This window comes from Phoca vitulina, unplaced genomic scaffold (genome assembly GCF_004348235.1).
Source record: "Phoca vitulina isolate PV1807 unplaced genomic scaffold, GSC_HSeal_1.0 scaffold40, whole genome shotgun sequence".
NCBI lineage: Eukaryota > Metazoa > Chordata > Mammalia > Carnivora > Phocidae > Phoca > Phoca vitulina.
In genome coordinates, this window is record NW_022589743.1 from 22,684,254 (window position 1) to 22,708,245 (window position 23,992).

Below are 23,992 nucleotides of genomic sequence, written 5' to 3' on the forward strand. Positions count from 1 at the left end.
TGGATTCAGGGAATATGGGCTTTCCAAAATGCTAGAAAGCTGAAGGAGAGAGATCTACTGTCAGTGACACCTGGGAACTGTTCTGCTTTTCTCTAACCTCCCAACCCAATAATGATGTGACCCCGCTGATTCTGAATACCGTTTAAAAAAACAACGATAACAACAAAATATCCAGGAGAATCCAATGTTTGTAATTATTCCCTTAAATACAGATTGTTAGAGAATGTTGTCTTAAAACTGTGACATGAGCCAAATATAAGAGGGCAGTGGTATGCCAAAAATTGATCTTGGTGAAGGACTCACTGAGATCCTTCCCTTGTACACTCTGGGGAGTAAAGGGAAGCTCTGTTGCCATATGTCCGATCTATACCTGCCTCTTGTGGCCAGCTGGCTTCTATACTATCATATCCTTGGCTAATGAAAATTACATTTAAACTAACCTCAAAATGTGGATTTGTGGACCAACCTGCAATGTATCAGAAAAACTGCAGCTGGGGTCAGAAAGGCCCAAGTCCTATTTGCAGTTTATATCCATTTTGTATTTATTGCCTATATTACTACCTATTATATGGCCTGTAAGTAGGCAGAATGTAAATTATCAAGAAGGGTTCCACCTCTCAAGTCTAATTTTATGAAAAAAGGTCCATTATAATTGGTCTCTAAAAATACTGTACCCAGGGAGATCTGTTCATTTTCAATGATTTGCTGAAGTCTAACATGGTGAATAATCAATAAAGGGAATGGAAAAAGGAAAAAGGACACAGAAAACATGAGGCATGGAATGTGTGAATCTCAATTTTAAAGACAAATGATGTGGGACTGAGTCAATTCCCATATCCCTGGCTCAAGGGGAGACAGACATCAAGTGGGAGGCGGAAGGGAGGATGCAATGGTTGACAGTCAGTCATGAATCCATACAAGGGTGAGAGCTTAAAGCTGTTACAGGCACACACGGAACGGGGGAAACCATAGTAACGAGAAGGCTTAGAATGGAAAGGTGATTCAAAGGTAACCACCCAACTACTTGTGATGGAGCAAAACTGGCAGAGCCAAAAGACTTCAGTGCTTAGAACCACTACAGAAGTGACAGAATCTTGGAATCTTCATTTGTATTTACACCACTGGGTTGTTGAGACAGTGTACAATAAAGTCTAAAGCACTGCAGAAATATTAGTTGCTTCTGTTGTTACAAAAATGCACAGCTACAGTGCCCTTAAGAAATCATCTGCTCCAACTTACTGATCGAGGAATTAGGCTCAAAGGTAAAATGGCCTATTGATCACAGAGTAGAAAGGCCATAGGATACAAAAGTGGTAAAAGAAAACAGCTGAACTTTGAAGAAAGTTCCATGTGGTGGGTAAATAAGCTAGTTTCAAGAGGGAAGGAGTAGGGACCTTGGTGACTGCGCATATGCAGAGAAGAGAAGACAGCTCTCTACTGCCTTCTAGTGGGGAGTGGAAGAAAGGCAACAATCTGTTAAAAACAAAAAGGGGCATCTGGGTGGCGCAGTTGGTTAAGCATCCAATTCTCGGTTTCAGCTCAGGTCGTGACCTCAGGATCCTGGGATCAAGCCCCGCATCGGGCTCTGCCTGCTTGAGACTCTCTCCCCCTCCCCCTCTGCCCCTCCCAGGCCCCCCTCTCTTTCTCTAAAATAAATAAATTAATTTAAAAAAAATAAAGAACACCCACCTGTGCCTGCAAAAGCAGGCAGAGGAAACACTTTCTGGAGGCATTAAATTTATTTTCAGGCAGGGAAAGACATTAAAAAGTATACTTAAAAAGTATATGCCCTTCTGTGATGTTAAATGAGCTCATATAGAGAGCTGATAACTAATAGTCAAGTGATGATTTTTTTTTAAAGATCTTATTTATTCATTTGAGACACAGAGATACAGAGAGAGAGAGAGAGAGAGAGAGAGAGAGAGAGAGCATGAGCAGGGAGAGAGGCAGAAGCAGGCTCCCCGCTGAGCCAGGAGCCCGATGCGGGGCTCGATCCCAGGACTCTGGGATCATGACCTGAGCCGAAGGCAGACGCTTAACCATCTGAGCCACCCAGGTGCCCCGTCAAAAGATGATTTTGAGGCTACTTCTAGAGTGGTGTTTGAATCAAAGAAATGCAGACTTTCCAGCTCCACCCAGACCTGAATCAATCTGCATTTTCACAAGCTCTCTAGTGAACTGGTGAGCACATTAAAGTTTGAAAGCACTACTTCAGACCACATCTATTCTTTCCCTCCTCCAAAACCTTATTATTTATTATTTTTCTCATTTGCGTTTGCTAGCCCTTTCCACACACTGGTTCCCTCACACTGCGCTAACTGCCAAAAGACCTTCTCTCATATCTGCAAGTCCTCCACCTCAAGGTACCATGACATCACCTGATGTCCCCTTCACCTCAGTGGGTTCTGAGAGCTTCACTTTGGAAATATATTCCAAAATGTATTTACTTCTCTCCATCCTCACCCTCACCACCCTGGTCCCAATCACGATAACCTTTACGTGACCAGAAGAGCCTCCTAACTAGTCTCCCTACTTTCTCTCTTTGTTTTACTATCTATTCTCAAAACACTCAAAGGGATTTTTTTTTTTTTTAACTGCCATGGTTACCTCATTTAGAATAAAATGCAAACTCATTACCCTGGCTTGCAGGACACATGTAAGCCAGTTCTCCTTTCCTCTAGGAGACCCATCCAACCACTCCCCCACCTTCTTTCCAAGCTCAAGCAACATCGCCTTCCTTTGTTCTTCAAAAATACCAAGCTTTCTCCCATCTTATGGCTTTTGCACCTACTGTCCGCTCTGTCTGGTATGCTCTGTATCCGCATCTCTGCATGGCTGGTCTTCTTGTCACTCATGTCTCAGCTCAAATTTGATCTCAGAAAGGCCCTTCCTGACCACCTCATCAATCACCGTATTATTTGTTCTTCAAAGTACATATCATATTAGATAGTTTCTTGTTCATTTACTTGTGTATTGTCTGTCTCCCTCCACTAGTATGTAAAGTCCATGAGAGCAGGGACCATGTCTTGTCTTGGTCATCACTGTACTCCTAGCACTTAGAAATGCTTAATATTTAGTAGGTACTCCAATAATACTTGTGGAATTAATGAGTATCAACTTTTTTCCTTCTCTTCACTGCCAAGCTTCTTGAAACTGCCTTGCTTTTCTTGCCGTGGTCTGACTCCTCTCCATCTAGCTCCTTCCCTTCCCCTTTCTATTGACACTATTCTACACACCCCTGTTCAGGAAATCAGCAGCCTTTTCTCCGTGCTTATATTCTCTGACCAGTCTGCAACATCTGACACTGATGACCAGTGCCTACATCACAGCATAGTTCTGGCACTCACTTTTACGGAAATGGATATTTTCCAGAATTCTTTACTCAGATCTGTTCTATCCCCCTGTAGGGAGCAAGATGGAGTCATTCATGTCAAGCAGTGACTTACATCAAGCAGTGACATAAGCAGCCAAGGGTGTTGTAGCCCAAACCACTCCATAACTGGATCGCCAAACCCAGCACAGGCTGACACACAGAACTGATAGCAGAATCAGAGGAAGCCTGCAAAAGGCCCACGGCTGATTAACTCTAAAAATGGAGGATTTTTGCAGCAAACTGTCAGACCCTCCAGATGCTGACCCTTTCACATCTGACCAAATCAAAAAGGCAACTGCCATTGAGGCTCTGCCTGTTTTCTCTCTGAACATAACAGATTCTCCACTGCTTGAACATAACGAGTAGCACGCCCAGAGGTGACCCTGACCAGGCCAAGGCCTCATCTCAACTGCGTGCCCACCGACTGACTTCGCATTTATTTACTCCTTACTCTTGTTGTATCTTGCTTGCTGTAAGACTTTGTATTGTGCTTTGCCTTGTGTGATGTGTATGAAGCCAAATTAAACATGCAGTGAAACGTCACTGAATTTGGAATCCTGAACCTACTTTACAATTATTTTAATCTTGCTTTATGATTGAATAAAGTTGACACTGTGGAAAGACACAACGCATATGTGTGTCTTCATAACATGCTCACAACACCTTCTATTCTCCCTCAGGGATTTAAATCATCCCCAAGGCTTCAGCCATTTGTACTATCATCACTATCAATTTTCTAGATCATTCCCTTTCCTGAGCTCCAGAATTGCTTCCATATGCTTGAAACCCATTTCCAGTAGACAGTGCCTTGGGACTAGACACTTTAAAGCCAATGTTTCTCCTCTTCACAGGGGTCTCTGAAAATAGTTTCTCTGACTTGCGTGAACCCCAGCAGCATTCCCCCAGCTACCAGACTTAAAACCTTAACGTTACTCTTTTTTTTTTTTTTTTTTTAGATTTTATTTATTTATTTGTCAGAGAGAGAGATAGAGCACAAGCAGGGGGAGCGACAGGCAGAGGGAGAAGCAGGCTCCCCGCTGAGCAAGGAGCCCGATGCGGAACTCGATCCCAGGACCCTGGGATCATGACCTGAGCCGAAGGCAGCCGCTTAACCAACTGAGCCACTCAGGCGCCCTTAACCTTACTCTTTAAAAAATCTTTTAATTTGAAAAAAATTTTTACATGCAATGTTACATTAGTTTCATGTGTACAATACAGTGATTCAACACCTCTGTACATTAGGCTATTATGCTCAGCCAAGTGTAGCTCCCACCTGTCACCACATATCATTATTACCATACCAATGACTCTATTCCCTACGCTGTACTTTTTATTCCCACGTCTTATTCATTCCATGACTGGACGCCTGCACTTCCCACTCCCCTTCACCCATTCTGCCCGTCCCCCCAACCCCCTCCCTCTGGTGAACATTAGTTTGTTGTCTATATTTATAGGTCTGATTCTCTTTCTTGTTTGTGTTTATTCATTTCCTTAACATTATTTTTTTAATTTTGTATTGTTATGTTAATCACCATACATTACATCATTAGTTTTTTGGGTTTTTTTTAAAGATTTTATTTATTTATTTGAGAGAGAGAATGAGATAGAGAGAGAGCATGAGAGAGGGTAGGGTCAGAGAGAGAAGTAGACTCCCTGCTGAGCAGGGAGCCCGATGCGGGACTCGATCCTGGGACTCCAGGATCATGACCTGAGCCGAAGGCAGTCGCTTAACCAACTGAGCCACCCAGGCGCCCTACATCATTAGTTTTTGATGTAGTGTTCCATGATTCATTGTTTGTGTATAACACCCAGTGCTCCACGCAGAGCGTGCCCTCTTTAATACCCATCACCAGGCTAACCCATCCTCCCACCACCCCCCCTTCTAGAACCCTCAGTTTGTTTTTCAGAGTCCATCGTCTCTCATGGTTCGTCTCCCCCTCCGATTTCCCCCCCTTCATTCTTCCCCTTCCTTAACATTATTTTTAATGATGAATTCTTGGCAGATAAGCTGCCAAGTCACACAGTTTTTCCTCTAAGAGCTCTCTCAACTTCTCCCCTCTTCTCCATTTCTATTGTCACCACCCTTGTTCAGGCCTAATCAGTGCCACCTGAACTACAACATCATAACTGGTCTCCCTAACTCTCCTTCCAGCTTCACCTAATTAATCTCCTAAAGTGCAGCTTTATTTCACATTACGCCTCCAAAATTTTCCTAACTGCTCATCTCCGACTGAATTAAACTCTCATCCTAATGTTCAAAACTCTTACGATGTTATGTCCAACTTTCCACATTAGTCTAGCTTCAAACTTCAATGTGCCTCAGGATCACTAATTTAATGCAGGTTACAGGGCCCATCCCCAGAGATTCAGATTCAGTGTATTTTCAGTGGGACCCAGAAATTTGTATTTTTTGATAAGCTTTTGATGATTCCAATGCACATAGACTTCTGATTACTTTTTGAGAAATACCATTCTAGCTCCTCCCTAAGACTCTAGGTAAACTAGCCTGCTCACTGCTCATCAAATCTGCCTTGGGCATATCTAGAATGCTTTTCACTCCAAACTCACTTCATTCCAAAGCACATCTCAAATGCAACCTTCTCCAGGAAGCCTTTCTTGATCCCCGTACCAATTCCATCTTTGGAGTTAGATATGCTTGCATATCTCTTAAGACATTTACTTTACTTCACTTTGTATTACATATTTTATTCCCCTACTAAATGTAAGTTACTTAAAATGTATTCTCTGCAACTCCTCCCATATAACAGGCACTGAGAAATATTTGAATGAATGCTGTGGAGGTCCAGAATGCTTCACACAGTATGCCCCCTGGGTGCTACCATCAAAATAGAACCTTGGGCTGGTTGGATCCATGTCTGACTCAGCAAGCAATTTTGAACATTTTTTCAAGTCAAGAGTTGGGAGGATAAAAGTTTTTCATCTACTTCAAGAAGAAGAAAATATGTTCCCAGGCTTTTGTTTTTCTTTTTATAATATCCACTAACTACGATAGAAGAAATGCAGGTTTATTTTCAAAACAATTCTGATCCTCAGTGGGCTAAAAAGAAAAATGTGACTTCAGATCCAATGAAGACATTTAAATGATAGTTCACAAAGTTAAGGAATAAAGGTCTTCATTACATTTGGTTTTCATGACAGATAATGATGTATAATGTATTTAGGGTTGTAAGCAAACATGATACACAATTTATCTCCATTTTAACTAAGGATTTTATATTGTTTGGAGATATGAAATTTTCATTCCTGAAGGAATTCAACTAACTTTCAGCTCCAGAATACTTAAAGGAGACTGCCTGAATTTATTTATTTTTTATTTATTTTTTTAAAGATTTTATTTATTTATTTGACAGAGAGAGACACAGAGAGAGAGGGAACACAAGCAGGGGGAGTGGGAGAGGGAGAAGCAGGCTTCCCGCAGAGCAGGGAGCCCGATGCGGGGCTCGATCCCAGGACCTGGAATCATGACCTGAGCTGAAGGCAGACGCTTAACGACTGAGCCACCCAGGCGCCCCAAGACTGCCTGAATTTAAATATTTAGTTCATATTACTTCAGAATTTTAACTATTAAAGAGAGCCTTTGGTTTAAGTACTTATTGATTTTCCTGATTATATCTCCTTAGTAAAAAGGGAAAATAATAGGTGAACATTATCTCTTTCCTTCAAGAACCTTGAAGAACTAACCTGAGGTTAGTTCCTTATTCAGTGTCAGAGATGTCCTCCAAGGCTATTAAAAGAATAATTCCCTTTTCTCTTCCAGAATCCAAAAGAGAAGACCATACTAGAAAAAGTTATTTCTTCACAGCAGTGGATCTTAACCAGAATCATCTGAGAAGCTTTTAAAAGTACAGATGCCTTAATTGGACAGATGCTAAAACAAAATTAGCCAGGAAAACAATAAGAGAAGAATGAGATAGAACTAGCCTCACAAATATTACAATACTATAAGTAGCTCCAGCAACTAAAATAGAGTTATTGGCAAATGAATAAACTAACAGAACAGAATTGAAAGCCCAGAGGATTTAGAATGATAAAAATGACATCAAATTAAGGGGTAGAGAGAGGATGGAAAGGAAAAAATGTGGGTAAACTGGGTAGCCTTTGGGGGAAAAAAGTTAGATCCAAACCTCATACTCTATGTCAGGAAAAATTTTAAATGGATTAGAGATTCAAATATAAAAATCAAAACGCAACAAGTATTAGAAGAAAAATGGAAGAATTCTTTCATAATTAGAGAAAAGCCTTTCTGGGGTGCCTGGGTGGCTCAGTCGGTTAAGCGTCTGCCTTCGGCTCAGGTCATGATCCCGGGGTCCTGGGATCGAGCCCCGCATCGGCTCCCTGCTCAGTGGGAAGCCTGCTTCTCCCTCTCCCACTCCCTCTGCTTGTGTTCCTTCTCTCGCTGTGTCTCCCTCTGTCAAATAAATAAAATCTTTAAAAAAAAAAAAAAAAAAAAAAAAGAAAAGCCTTTCTAATTAAAAAACTATAAAAGATTTCAAATTTGACTATATATAAGTAAAAAATTCTGCATAGCAAAAAAAAAAAAAAAGCATATCATACATAGATAAACAATAGACTAAGGAAAAAAATGCAATTTATATCAAAAAGGGCTAAGGGGTAAGGAGTACCTAGAAATTATAAAAGAAAAGAAAAACAAGTTAAAGATATGAATAGACAGTTCACAGAAATGATGCTCAGCCCCACTCAAAGTAAGAAAATATAAATTAAAACTACAATGAGATACTTTACCTATCAGATTGTTTATCTTTCAACTGTTTACCTATCAGATTAGTAAGTATCCAGTTGTTTGATAAATATATTGCCTTGATAAAACTAATGGGGGGGGAGGCGGGAGGGAAGATTCTATCAGATATTGTTGCTGATCAGAGTATAAACTGGTATAATCCCCAAAGAAGATAATTTGGCATTACATATTGAAATTACAAATGAGTATTTTCTCTGACTCACAAATTCTACTTCTTTGGGGCACCTGGTTGGCTCAGTTGGTAAAATATGCAACTCTTGATCTCGGGGTCATGAGTTCAAGCCCACACTGGGTGTAGTAAAGCTTACTTTAAAAAAAAATTCTACTTTGGGGCACCTAGGTGGCTCAGTTGGTTAAGTGTCCAACTCTTGATCTCAGCTCAGGTCTTGATCTCAGGGTTGTGAGTTCAAGCCCTGCATTGGGCTCCATGGAGCCTACTTAAAAAAAAAAAAAAATTCTACTTCTAGAAACGTACCTACAAGTATACAAGCATATATGCAAAATGATGTATGTACAAGATTTTTTACTATATTTTTAATAGAAGCTTGAAAATAATCATAATGTCCATTACTAAGGACCAAATAAATCAGTTATGGTACATTCATACACAGAATTCTACGCAAATATTTTTTAAAATGCAGAAACTATGTATCAATATAGAAAGGTTACCAAGACATATTAAGTTAGGAAAAAAACACTGTGCAGAACAATATGAGTAATATACTAACATCTCTATAGAAAAAGGAGAAAAATAATATAAATTCATATTGGATTGTAAAAAAAAAAAAGGTTTCTGGAAGGATAACTAACAACTAATATAATAACAAACTAATAAAACTGGGGGATACATGAGAACTAGAAGGATGGAGAACAGAATGGGAAGAAGACTTTTCACTGTATACTTCTTATATTTTTGATATTTAGAAAATGTTTTTTATTCAAAGATGTCTTTAAAATAAAAAATAAAAATACAGATAATTAGGCTCTGGTCTCAGGGAAACTGATCTTGCACATCTGGAGCAAGCCTAGGCCTATATTCCTGAGAGCCACTGCTATAGAATTTCTTAAGCAAATCACAATGGCTTCCTATCTCTTCTCACGACCTTGGTAAATATTGTTTCTAGTCTTTGTTTTATGTTTTGTTTTTAACAGAGTTTTGAGAGAATACATTAATAATCCCAAGGAGATCTGGAGGCTAAAAAAGAGTAGACGCACCGAGAAAACATTGCAATAGAGGTTACTACATGTTTCCAAAATGGATCTGTCTGGTCTGTCATCGCAACAAGCAACCTGCACTTCTCTAAATAATGCCTTTAGTACAAACACATTTCATTCAAAGCTATCTGAGCTTCATGGCTGTTGATTTAGTCATTATTTTGATATGCCTACAAGGCTAGGCAAATCATAGGTACTAATTTGTGGCTTTAAAACTATAGCTAGACTCTTCATTACCAAAGAGTCAGGATCAATAAAGAGGGGTTTAGGGGACTGTAAAAATCTAAAGACCTACCACACAGAATTCTGTAGTCAACAGTTTAGGCAGAATCATTAGGTAAATAATCTTATAAAACATCCATACTCAGGACTCAGTAAGGTGGTGTTTTACTGTTTTTCCGAGGTAGGAGCAGGGAAGGAAAAATATATGAAATATATCTGCCCTAATTTCTATCAGCTAATCCCAGGGTCAGGACATGGATCTTAGATCCATTTGATCCATTTGAAAGATCATTAAAACAAACAACAAAAGCCAACAGGATGCTTATGATTTGCAAGAAATATTATCTAGGCTCTTTTCCATAACTCTTTACAGAACTTTCATTCTTACTACACCCTACCATTTTACTATAATCATAAATGAAGGCAAATTATGCAGGAAATACGGCCTCAACAAGAGAGGTTATTCCAAGCTGGAAGGAAGAGAACTAACACTTACTGGACAACTGCCATGTGCCAGGCACCATACCTTGCATTCTTCTATTTAATGCCTTATTTGATCTCCACAAAAATCCAATGAGGAATATATTTTAAATCCCAAACTGAATCTCAGACAGGTTAAGCATATTACCCCAAATCAAAGAGCTGTAAGTAATAAAGCCAAAACTGAAATCCATGTCTAACTCCAAAGACTATTTTTTTCTACTACATTCAGATACCTTTCCTAAATAGGAATCCTTAGAAGAAAGATGCAGATATGAGATAATTTAAATGCATTAGGAAAATGAAACCACTGCATTCAATCCACTCAATGAATATTCAAGAAATAGGGTCACCTGGTGGCTCAGTCAGTAAAGTGTCCTACTCTTGGTTTTAGCTCAGGCCATGTCAGGGTTGTGAGATTGAGCCCCATGTTGGGAGAGATTCTCTCTCAAATAAATAAATAAATCTTAAAAAAAAAAAGAAAAGAAAAGAAACAGCTACTGTGTTAAGCACTGGGCTAGACACATTATAATTGAACAGACCTGAGAGCTTAAGGAACCTGTCCCAGGTCACACACCTGTTAAATAATGAGAAGACTAGAACTCAGACAGTCTGACTCCAGGGACCATGCTCTCAACTACACTTTATTGGCTCTCTGAAATTCAAAGGAAAACACGAGTGAAGCATTAGGTTTGTCCATAGCAGTGAAAAAGTTAGGTCATTTTAATTCCATACAAACAGTTTCGAAAGGAAACTGTTAGTTGACTGGTTCCTAGTAATGGGCCCACAGGATGAAAAAGGGAAATGCTTTTTCTTTTCTCAAAGTAATTCATAGTTTTATACATATTCATCTATATTATGTATAGTCTTAAGTAATAAAGATTAACTGCCTTGATAATAGCTATTACCACCTAACATTTGCTTAATGCTTTTTCTGTTTTCCAAAATGTTTTTACATACATTATTTTAAGTGACATAACCATCAATAGCTTCCCATCTTTATTCCTACAAAATAAAGCCAAGAGTCCTGGCCACTACCCAAGCTCTGCCTTTCTAGCTTTATTTGCTACCAATCACACACAAGATGTTATGTTTCAGCTACACTATTCTCTAAGGATTCTACCTTTGTTCATGCCACTGTACATGCAATTCCCTTTGTCTGGAATGGTCTTCCCAATTATCCATCTGATAAATTCCTATTGCTTTTTAAGAGCTGGTTCAAATATCTTCCCTACAAAACCTTCAGCTCACTGAATTAGTTACTCCCTCCTCTGGAGGGAGTCCTAGAGGACTAAAAAATCCTTTTTTACAAACCTGTGACATAGGATTTACCATAACTATTCATGTGTTTCTTTTTCAAAGAGATCGAATACTTTGTAGAGACTATGTCTTTCTCTTTTTTGTATCCCTAGTGCCAAAGTCCTAGCAGGTATTCAATATTTATGAAATGAATAAAAGAATGAATTATATAGAACATTAAATTGAGAATCAGAAGATGTTAAGTGCAAGTCCCATACTAAAATACAAAGCTTACACCTCAGTTTTTTCAGCTGTAAAGTAAGTAATTTTCAATTCAATTCTACATTTACTGCAATGACTATGCTTCCTAATCAGTTTAACAGATGGAAATATTTTGAGAGCTCTTTAGAACCATCACAAAAAATCCAAATAATTGTTATTACCTCCTCCATCATGACATCTTGTGTGGCTGAGATTTCTCCTTTGGTCGCCCCACTGTGTACCAGGTTCCGTAGTCGGATACAGAATTCTCTCATCTACGACAGAAACTTATTCAGTACTCCAAATAGTTAACCCAACTTCAACTGTAAACGAGCCTGGTAGACCACTACTAGTTCTTTTGAAGTATAACTAAGCCAAGACCCAGGGCAAAGTTCATAAAAACATGTATGTTTTTCCCCAACCAGTCCACTTAAACACATAGCTAAAAATTTTCCATAAAGGGAAAAAACATGGCTTACTCCCAAAGAATTCTAGATGGAACTGTTCCTGTTCTGCAACTGATGATACCCTCTGGGATAGTATGTGCCTGGCTATGGGGAAAACGTCTGATTCCGTCACGCCTGTCACCCCTAGGAAAAGCAGGAAACTTAAGATGACTATGCCACTAAGTCACTCGAGTAGATTTTTATTTAGAATTTTACTGGTTGTTCACTTCTCCTTCTTTACCAAATAATTATAACAATGGCTATGCCAACCCTATAGTTTTCATTTTTGTTGTTTTCAATTTTGAAAGTACCTAAGATAAAGGAGAGTCTTAAATCTAACCAAGTGCTCTAAAAAGGATCTTGCTCTCCTCTAAAATGAAATCCAAAGATATACTATTAAGGATCTTTTAACTTGTGGATAAGAATTCTGAGTTTCCTGGGTGAAAAATAACCTACTTCTAATATTGGGGAAACACATCTATAGTTGATTTTAAAATGTAATCTTTCTCCCAAATCCAATTTCAGCCTTGTAGATCAAGAGAGCAGATTCTGGCAACTCCCAGTACTCAAAAAAGATGTCTGGCTGGTAGAGCAGCATCCCTATAAGATTTATAACCCTCCTTGGGGGTGCCTGGCTGGCTTAGTCAGTAGAGGATGCAACTCTAGATCTTGGGTTTGTGAGTTCAAGCTCCACACTGGGTGTAGAGTTTACTCAAATAAATAAATAAATAAATAAATAAATAAATAAATAAATAAATAAATAAATAAATAAAATATATACATACACACATATATATATCCTGCCTTGGGAAAATGGGTTATGTAGAGAAAGAGAATGATTCACTAAGATAACTGAAGCAATAAAAAGCAGTTCAGTGACCTCAACAAATCTTTAGTGGGTGGATAAACTACACTGATGTGGTCTGGGGACGCCTCAGAACTCTGCATACTCTTTAAGGAAGTCTCACAAATAGTTCTCTCTGGTTTTACTAGAACATAAAGCTCTCCCAGCCAACTTCCACTAGAATCCAATGGGCTTACAGCCCATTTTAAGCATGGGACTCTCTTTCCTCAGTACCCGTAAGAAAACATTTAAATCAATAGAAATAAAAGCAGAAGGTTTTTAAAAAGAAAAAAAACCTCTAATCTCAATTATTTTTAAAGTTAATACGTAGCTACATTGCCTTTGATAGACACTGAGTGGCTACCTTGTACATAAACTGTGTACACTGAAATGCCCAGGAATCCCCCTGGAAAATTAGTTAAGAGTTTTAAGGTAAGTATACTAAATTCAATCCCACCCTGCTCCATATGTTGCACCTTGTGATTCAGAATATCATTCATCCTTCTGGTTGCCTCTGTCGTATAAGATTCAGGGAAGCACTTCTTAGGGACGACACCATATTTTTCTAAAAGAAAACACATTTTGGTGTTCAATAAGGAAAAAGCATACTCCAGCACTAGAAACTGTAGCAAAAATAGCTACTGCTTTAAAGAACAGGCCGTGTTTTGCTGGTCTAAGTCAGAAAACTTAACAACCTTATGCTTCATATTAATAAACAGGTCATTTAATCTGTATATTTATCAATATATGTAAGAATGAATTCCGTTCTTTTTATCTATAATACTTTGTAAAGTGCTCAGCATGATGAGGTTTTCCCAAAAGACACTTTTTTGGACGAGGATATTTTTAAACAGTTGCAGTTTCAATATGTGTCTTGATTACATTGATGGAAAAGAGATAAGCTTTTTCATAGAAAGTTAGTTCTATTTAATACAACCGCTTCTTCTCCAACCAACTCTTCACAGTATCTATCTCCTTACCTCTCATTTAAGAAAGGTACTTAAAAGGTGAGAGTGTGAGGTAAAGGTTCTTAGAGCTAACTGTATACCCTTCTGGGAGACTAATTCTACTCGGTACATAACCACCAAAGAAATGGCCCATGCCCAACTACAAAGCCTTGCTTGAGCATGCTGAGTTCCAGTTCCATTACAGAAAGGCTCTTACCAACAATATTGACAAGCATATCCCATTGTCCACCATCATTTGCAGGATTCATAAGCAAATACTGCACCAGCCTACCATCCTCAGGCTCCTTTTTCTGGGCTGTGTCCACAAAAGCATTTAAGAAGAAATAACAACGTTCAACCTAGATAAGAGAAGTTAAATAAAATTAAAGGGACAGAGAGCTAAGACTTTTATTGGCATTAGCAACACAACAGGAGTCTTGGGCCTACCACAGACCCACCATAGTAGGTATTTTTAAACTAAAGTTGCTAATTAAATATCAGTATCTGGCTTCATAAGAATATTTAAAGTTTCTTCTTATATTTCTGTAGATACATTCCAATAGTTTATCCAAAACAATGCACTGATTTTGAAACAAAATCTGATATTTAGAGTCTTAATCAGTAAACATTTAATGAACACTTATATGATGTACATTTTAAAAATTAAAAAATGAAATAAAATTATTTACTGTTTTTCAAACAAGTACTACCCAGAGATGGGAAATTAGGTCCTAGAAAGACCAAATAACCTAAATAAAGATGGTAAAAGGAGAAATTATTAAAAACAAAATTAAAAATTTTAAATAAGTTAAGAAACAAAGATGCAGTAGGTGAGTCAGTAAGTAGACTTATTCCATTGCAAAAAGTAGCCACCTACCAACCAAAAGCAGTTCTGCCTTTGAAGAGTCAACCTTTGATACTTTGGAAATCAGAATAAGTGGTGTCCCGCCTATAATGGAAGGCAAACTACAACTGGAAAAGCAAGAAGTGAAGAGATCGTCCCTACCAAGGTTGATACTGAAACGATAATCTTGCAAGATCAGTCCCCTACCTTGTCCCAGAAAAAGAGATAAGATTGACTAAACTCAAATTCTTCAATATTTAATTTTTTCATGAATGGAAGTCTCATAACATTCAGACAAGAAAAGATCCAGCATCGCCCTGAAACAAGAAAGCAAACCAAGAAATTAGACTGAGTGTTCACATAGATTACATTGTCCTATCCCTGTTTCCCAAAACTGAACGCATGACAAGATCTTGAACAATTTAAAACTAAATCAGAAAGAACAGAAAGATTAAAACAACAACAAACAAGAAAGGTAGGAATTAGTATTTGAAATATATATGCAAAGGCTTAATATCCTTAACATATGAAAAAAACTTTTTACATATCATTTAAAGAATCCAATACAAATCACCTAAGAAAATCACATTAGAAAAAGAAATATTGCTAGAAAGACATGCGCAGAGATCATGAATAGATAATTTAATGGCCAAAAAAGTTACAAATGGCAAAGAAACATTTTTTGAAGTTCCTCATAAGACACCTATTAGATGGGGATACATTATTTTTTAACTGATTATGCCCAATATTGGGATGGATTTGGGAAACAGCATTATTATACAGTCTGGATAGAGGTCTAAACAGGTACAAAAGATCTGAGAGCAATTTGGCAATATATGACAAAAGCTTTAAAAAGACCCTACCCTTTAATCTGGAAGATATAGTGTATGCTTCAATATAAGATGACCCTAATATAAGTCATTCCCCATTCTCCCATAGAGAATTAAAAAGAAAAAGTTGTTGGGATGCCTCGCTGGCTCAATCAGTAGAGAATGAGATTCCTGATCTCAAGGTTGTAAGTTCCAGCCCCACATTGGGTGTAGAGATTACTTAAAAAATTAAATCTTTAGGGGCGCCTGGGTGGCTTAGTTGTTTAGGCATCTGACTCTTGATTTTGGCTCAGGCCATGATCTCACTGTGAGACAGAGCCCCGCATTGGGCTCTGCACTGGGTGTGGAGCCTGCTTGGGGTTCTCTCCCTCCCCCTCTGCCCCCCGATGGCCCCCCTCTCCCACACACAGGTGCACTCTCTCTCTCTCAAAAATAAATAAAATAAAATCGTTAGAAAAAAAAAGAAAAAATTTTTTAGCTAACTGGATCACACAGACATTGAAAAATATAGATTAAATAGTAAACGTCCACCTACAACATTTAGTAATTTAAATACATAGATATTTAAAATCATGTTAACATTAATAAATTGATATAGCATTGTTTTTGCCACTTTCACATATGTCATTTTCACACTGATTCACTCTTCACTTGCATCTTGGTATCAGTGCTTTTGCCATCATCAGACCCACTCTTACAATCAGAACACATCATCTTTCTTCCATCTAGTATGTTTGAGTCACAGCAATGTTTTGAATTCATGCATGATGCTGATGCTGTCCCTGAAAACTGTATCCCAGTGTCAATTTTACAATCATATTCTTCACTTGTCTAGTAAGCAGATAATCACAAACTCTACAATGTCACCATTGCCTATACTGATTTAAGTGATCTTTAGCCTATTTATAATGATACCCAACATTTCCATGATTTAAGTGATCTTTAGCCTATTTATAATGATACCCAACATTGAAGTGATCTTTAGCCTATTTATAATGATACCCAACAATATAATGAGGTCCTGTCCTAGGAATATACTATGTTCATATTTTTCACCTTTTTAAAAAACTGATTCAATCAAATGATCTCTATAAGCATCCCAAACTAGCACAGATTGAGGTCATTTCAGAGTAAAGTGCCTGCCAAATTGTATTTTACTTCAAAATGAATTAACCAAGAGTGCTCATTATGAGGATCTTTGTAGGCCTCAAAGGGTAACTCTCTCTTTCCTAAAGGAAAATTCAGAGGGAAAAACCTTGACTTTTATTTCGGCATAACTTCTTTACTGCTATGAACTTATGTTCATGCTATATGGGTAAGTGAAAAAGGCAGATAGGTTACCTAACAATATGTAAGGTATCCACCTATATTAAACACACACACACACACACACACAGAATAAAGACCTGACAGAAAAAATATATACTGTTGGTATTTTGCAAATATTCTACATTGAAGAACAGTAATTTTGTGGGGCACCTGGTGGCTCAGTCAGTTAGGTGGCTGCCTCTTGATTTTGACTCAGGTCATGATCTCAGGGTCCTGGGATCGAGCCCACGGTAGGCTCCACACTCAAAGGGGAGTCTGCTTGAGGATTCTCTCTCCTTCTCCCCTCCCCCTGCCTGTGAGCCCCCAGAAATAAATAAATCTTTTTTAAAAAAATAACAATTTTGTAACAAGAAAAAACAATTAAAAATAAGTAACTATAGTGGTTTTTGAAAGTCACTAATGACTGAGCTCATCTTTACCTTGGGTTTGTCTGGATGCCACTCTCTCATATAAATTATTTCTCGGTAAAGAAAATCTGGATGAACTGTTAATGTGAAAACTACACCAAAATAAACTCCATAGCTCATGTGCTATTTGTATCTGTTGTAAATAAAAGTGATACTACAGAATATATAAGACCTGATCTATTCCAGAGGCACATTTCCAGGTTTTTCCCTAAGAGGTCACTGCAATCTGAACTGTGTAGGACCACTGTGACATTACTAACTGGATCATTTGTAGCCTGACAGTCCACACTATCCCAAGCACTTCCTACTATGGCAAAACAGTAGTTATGGCAAAGTCATAGCTTTTTTTTCCTTAACATTTAAAAATCAATTTTATTGAGGTATAATTTACATACAATAAAATATATCCGTATGAAATGTACACTTTGAATTCTGACTGGCTCTCAGCAAGGACTGATCTGCTTTCTGTCAAAATAGACTGGGAGTAGGGCACCTGGGTGGCTCAGTCGGTTAAGTGTCTCACTTCAGCTCAGGTCATGATCCAAGGGTTCTGGGATTGAGCCCCACATTGCACGCCCTGCTGAGTGGGGAGTCTGCTTCCCCCTCTCCCACTCCCCCCCGCTTGTGTTCTCTCTCTCTCTCAAATAAATAAAATATTTAAAAAAAAATAGACTGGGAGTAGTTTTTAAATGGATACACTTTAAAAAGTTCTTTTAGTACAATTTTGATATAAGAATAACCAGTTTGCACCACTGTCAGAAAAACAGCTACAGTGAAAGATTGGTTATCCAGGAATCTTTCACTGTAGCTGTTTTTCTGACAGTGGTGCTAGACACCAAAACAAGAGCTCTTGACCAGTAAGGCATGAGAACTGAGTATTTTTCTATATTACAAACTGGTCTATTAGCAGGAAGTGAGCCCATTAGCATATCTGCTCAAACTGCAACCAAAAAGCCTACTTAAAAAGAACATTTGATGATATTTTGATACAATTAAATTGTGTCTTTTCCACAGGTGTTATGGCCTTCAGGGCAAGAACTTTTTGGGGAGTTTCTAGAGCATGAGCATTTTTGCATGGTTCATTTTGGACCAAGAACACATATCTCCAAGACACCGGGCTACAGTCACCTAACTTCAGGACAGAATATAGTGAATTACATTCAAACAGATGACCATGGACTTGACACTTAGGTGCTCAAAGCAGATACACTATCAAGGCACAGAGGACCAAAACAAGTCACAAGGTAATGTCCTTGGACCTGCCTTTCCCTGTGCCTGTTCTCTGGAAATTTACTTCAAGTTCCTTCAACACAAACTTCTACTCAAGACCACTCTTAAGACATCAAAATGGGGCACTGTCAGGAAGGTCAAGAGAAGTGTGCAAGGAGTTGTAAGACCTCACCTGAGCTCTTCTGGTTGGTGACTGGCTTGCCTTCCTGAGTCACAGCGTGCTGGAACACATGCTGAGCACCCTGCACCGTGGCCCTCTTCAAGCAGATGTCCAGCAGGTCGTGGGTGGTCCCGACATTCTGGGCAAGTACGAACTGAGGGTCGGAATTCAGTTTCTGAATCAGAGCAGCTACCTTCTCCGAATTCAGTCCTGTTGGAAGACCAAATGGTATTTATAACACCGAAAGGAGGCTGAAGAGGGCTGATCCGAGACTCCCACTGCTTGGCTCTAACTTCGGAAGACCGAGCATCCGGAGGTGACCCTTGCGGCGGCGAAGCCCTTCACCGGCGACCTCCCGCAAGGGCCGTCTCCCTCCAAGAGCGCTCCAGCCCGCCCAGAAAGCTCCATTCCCGCCATCGCCCCCGGTCCCAGGCCCGGTCCCCCACGCCGCCGGGCCTCCGGGGCCCAGCCGAGCACCCCCGAGAGAGGACCCCGGTAGGGCCTCGGCGGGGAAGAGCGGCGCCTCACCCGCGTTGTTCATGGTGGCCACACCGCCCGGCTGGGGCACGGTAGTTTCGGGGTTCTCAGGGAGGAGCACCGGGGTTACGCTGCAGCTCGCTGCCTCGGACGCCGGACCTGCCGCTCGCAGCCCGAGCGCCGGAAAGGGGGAACCGGCTCGGTGGCGGCGGAGGGCTGAGGCCCGGAGAAACGGGGTCCGCGGAGGGACAAAACTCCCCCTCGCGTTGCTGAGTCAGCGCCGTGTGGGCTGGCCCCGCCCGGGGGAGGGCCGACCCGGCGCGCTCACCACGCGCCGCCGCCCGCCCGCGCCCCCTCCCCACCTCCGCGCCGCCCGCGCTGGGCCCACGCGACGCCGGCCGCCTGGCCCGCTGGGCTGCCGCTGCCTAGCCGCCGGGGTGGCCGAGCGCTTCCGCGCCGGGCCCAGAGCCCGAATACTCTGGCCTTGGGGACTGGACCCAGCAAGCCTTTCCAGGAGCCTACAGGGCGCTCGAGGCAGTGGGCGGAGCTGAGGGGTGCATTATTAAGCGTAGGCTTAGGATGGGTTGATCGGCACACACACACACACACATGCTTAGGAAGGGTTGATTGTCTCACACACACACACACACACGCTTAGGATGGGTTGATACACACACACACACATGCTTAGGAAGGGTTGATTGTCTCACACACACACACACACACACACACGCTTAGGACGGGTTGATCCACACACACACACACACACACACACACTTCCCAAAGGCTCTTCCTATGGGCATCCTCTGCTGACCATTCACTGCATTTTCGATGGCAACTTGTTGCTTGGATTCCAGTCAGAACCAAGTTCCTGTATTTGAGGGAGAATTGGAACCAAGCTCTTTCGCACCCACTCAGAAGCTACTACCACGGTTCTACAAATACACATCTGCTCATTTCAAGGAAACTAGCCCTTCTGGGCTTCACGGAGTCAGCGAGCGTTTCCTGCTTAGCCCAGCATGTACTATGGGCTTAACTAAGGGGAATGACGGAGGTCAGTCCTTCGCATCAACACTGTATTGCCTGCAAATGAGCACCCCTATCCTGTCCACGGGCTTTTAGGATGAGTCAGTTGTTTTAGAAGGTTTTGACATTTCGAAGCCCTTTTCTTATATTGTTTTTCGTGCTCTGAAATCTCAACCTTTAATGAGATGTTGGGATGGGGCCCACAGATGATAAAGCAAATACAAATATATCTGCCTTATTGAAAATCCTTTCTGCAACTCAGAACAATGAGAGTCTATTGTGGAACCCAGAACCTAGGTCCTAGACTGAAAATCATCGCTGGTTCTAAGGTACCCTATTATCTGGAAAATTCCACACTCAGAAACTAGTTATTTGAGAAAGCACAATCTCTATGTCTCTACAGAGACCTAGCCAAAGTTTGGGGATATGACATAACTATCTCCAACAGGGCTCATCTACTGTCCTATTTTGAGATTTTTTTTTTTTAACATTTTATTTATTTATTTGAGAGTGAGAGAGACCATGAGCAGGATGAGGGGCAGAGGGAGAAGCAGACTTCCGGCTGAGCAGGGAGCCGGATGCAGGACTCCATCCTGGGACTCCAGGATCATGACCTGAGTCGAAGGCAGATGCTTAACCGACTGAGCCACCCAGGTGCCCTCTATTTTGAGGTTCTTCTGATGTCTGAAGAAAAGGAACAGGCTGATATTATGCTGAAAAAAATCATTGGTCCTTCACAAAATGATGTCTCAGCATCCTGCCCAATTCAACTTATAAAATTGTATCCAATATCTTCCATGTACCAGGTACAGAGCAAGCTGCTGATAATAGAGAGACCAACAAAGCTTAAGCTTGCCCTTAAGAAACTCACAATGCAGTGGGGAGGATGCAAAATAACTTTTAGACAATCTATACTAGCATACCAGTAGTACTGGAGAGCCAGTGAGGAGAGAAGCACTAATTAGGGCCAGAAGTGCCCGAAAAAAGAGATGACAAGTGAGCATAATCTTAGAGTAGATGGGATTTTATAAGGCAAAAATGAACAAACAAACAAGCAAAAACAGAGGAAGGGCGCAGAAGACACCAGCAAAGGCACAGAGCATTAAAGCACATGGCAAAACCATGTTGAAGAAACTGTGCATCATAGTCTGATGTGGTTAAGAGCAAGGAAGGTGTTGAGATCAGGAGCAAGGTACAGAACTGGAAAGATAGGTTTGGTCAGGATATGAAGGGTTTTATATGCCATGCCCCAGCATCTGTAGTTTATCCTATGATTAATCAGAAGAATCAGTTTTTAAACAAAGAAGCAGTATGCTCAACTCTGTGTAAAGAAAGAAACTCAATGAGGAGGGTGACTTAGAGGGAAGAGATTCTGGAGATAGAGAAACTAGTTAGGAGGCTGTTCCAGTAGTGCCTTTGGGAGATGATCCTTAAAGGGAAGGGAAAAGACACAGATAATCTGGAAAGTTTTCAGTTGAATGAGAAGCTGGATGGTGGTGTCATTACCCCAGAGAGGGAATACAGAAAAATAGATGTTTGGGAGTATGTAAGCAAGCAGATAATGAATTCAGTTCGGGCCTTGGCAAGTTTGGGGCACCCACAGGACCCCCAAGAACAAAAGTACAGGAGATAAATGAAAAGATGTCCAGAGATTAAGTAAGACACGCCAGTCTTGGAACCATGAGAGTCAATGAGGTTGCAGAGGGAAGGAGAGTAAAGCAAAAAAGGAATGAGGACTGAGGGTAATACCCTGGGTGGCAGCATGCAGCTTTATAGGGTGTTCGAGGCACAAGGGTGCCAGGCTGATTGGGGTGAATAGGACCTGAAGCCTAGTCCAAGCTCTGCTTGACAAGCCACACCCCCTGGCCCAGGACTGTGCTCAGAGTATGGTGCATCTTTTACTGTTTATTACAAGGAAGCCATATGGAGATACCATTAACTCTAGAAAAAGCAATATTTAAGGAACGGGTGAAGACAGAGGAGACTGCAGGAAAGGACAGAAAGAGCAGACAGAGAGGTAGGAGAAGACATGGAGTGTTATGTCTTGGAATCCAGGAAGGCAAGGAGAAGATGGTGAAGCAGACTGAAAGCTTCAGGAAAGTTTGCCAGCTGGATCAGAGGTGAGCTGAGAGAGAGCAGCTTTAGTGGAAGAGTGCAGTGGGCAGGAGCCACATTGCAGGAAGCTGAGAGGGAAGAACTATCAAGGAAGCTCTTTTGGGAGAAAGGAAAAGTTATGTTTACTTTGAGGATGAAAGGCAGGAACCAGTAGAGATGCCAGATGCCAGAGGGTATAATGGCTAGAATAAGAGCCCAGGAAAAGAGGAGGGATGGAATCACTGGGGAAGGTGGAGGGGCCAGTTTTGCAGCCAGTGCCACCCTTTTCATGCCAGTGATTACATTTCCCCACCCCATGTCCAGAGATTCCTATCATCGCTTTACCAGGTCTCCTACTTGGCCTTCATTGTCAGGGTGGCACCCTTAGTACCAGCTTTCCACCCAGCAACTCACACCCATGTGTTCAGCCCCCGTGTGAGTACAGAGACAAAGTGTGGAAGAAAACTGGTTTCCCAGTGGGCTCACCCCAAATGACCCATCCAGAAAGACATCTCCCCAAGAATAGAATTCTTAGGACCTACCCCTCTAACTCCATCCAGAAGAGATGTTGTTGGGCCCAGTGACACCTCATAGAACAAAGCAACCAGAAACAATTCTAGTATGAAGTCCCCAATATTAGCAAAGGAAATCTTTATAAATCCTGTGAAGTGGTGCCACCTGCCATTGCAGATGTGCTCACCGCCTGTTGCTTCCATGGGTTCCCCCCAGTTAAGGCAAACAGGACCAGTCTCAAGGAAATCTGCATCCTGGCTCCCCATTCTGTGCTGTCCACCAGTCTTTGACATGTGTTGGTCACCTGCTTCTACGTTGATGGAAAAGACCAGATTTTTGTGTTGGATGGAATTCTGGATTAGGATGTAACTCAAGTATTCTACTTTTAAATGTTGCCCTAGTTGAACCCTCCTACGCTGTTGGTGGGAATGCCAGCTGGTGCAGCCACTCTGGAAAACAGTATGGAGGTTCCTCAAAAAGTTGAAAATAGAGCTACCGTATGACCCAGCAATTGCACTACTGGGTATTTACCCCAAAGATACAAATGTAGTGATCTTAAGAGGCACCTGCTCCCAGATGTTTATAGGAGCAATGTCCACAATAGCCAAACTATGGAAAAAGCCCAGATGTCCATCGACAGAAGAATGGATCAAGAAAGTGTGACACACACACACACACACACACACACACACACACACACACAAAATGGAATATTATGCAGCCATCAAAAAATGAAACCTTGCCATTTGCAATGACATGGATGGAACTAGAGGGTATTATGCTAAGCGAGATAAGTCATTCAGAGAAAGACAATTACCATATGATCTCACTGATATGTGGAATTTAAGAAACAAAACAGAGGATCATAGGGGAAGAAAGGAAAAAATAAAACAAGACAAAACCAGAGAGGGAGACAAACCATAAGAGACTCTTAATCATAGGAAACAAACTGAGGGTTGCTAGAGGGGACGGGGGTGGAGGGATGGGGTAACTGGTGAGGGACATTAAGGAGGGCATGTGATGTAATGAGCACTGGGTATTATATAAGACTGATGAATCACAGGCCTGTACCTGTGAAACCAATAATACATTATATGCTAATTAATTGAACTGAAATTTTAAAAATAAATAAAAATAATCATAAATAAATGTTGCCCTAGTTAACACTGAGATTTGCTTTGATCAGGAAGCCTTCTGATAGTTCACCAAACCTGACAGTAAGCTTCTGAAGTCACATATTGGTGCTCTGCTGGGCCAAATTCAGCTCTTAGATGT

The 23,992-nt window shown here is 40.7% G+C and overlaps 1 protein-coding gene across 1 annotated transcript in view; it reads right to left on the reverse strand.

The window, feature by feature from the left end:
- BLMH (bleomycin hydrolase) overlaps positions 1-19,390 on the reverse strand; it is a 46,731-nt gene extending 27,341 nt beyond the window's left edge. The window contains exons 1-6 of the mRNA XM_032428743.1: positions 19,136-19,390; positions 18,620-18,817; positions 14,859-14,968; positions 14,025-14,166; positions 13,337-13,425; positions 11,753-11,845 (exon numbers count right to left, since the gene is read on the reverse strand). Of these exons, the coding sequence (XP_032284634.1) occupies positions 11,753-11,845; positions 13,337-13,425; positions 14,025-14,166; positions 14,859-14,968; positions 18,620-18,817; positions 19,136-19,148 (645 nt within the window). The 5' untranslated portion in view covers positions 19,149-19,390. The remainder of the gene's footprint in view (positions 1-11,752; positions 11,846-13,336; positions 13,426-14,024; positions 14,167-14,858; positions 14,969-18,619; positions 18,818-19,135) is intronic.
- Positions 19,391-23,992: the final 4,602 nt, after the last annotated feature.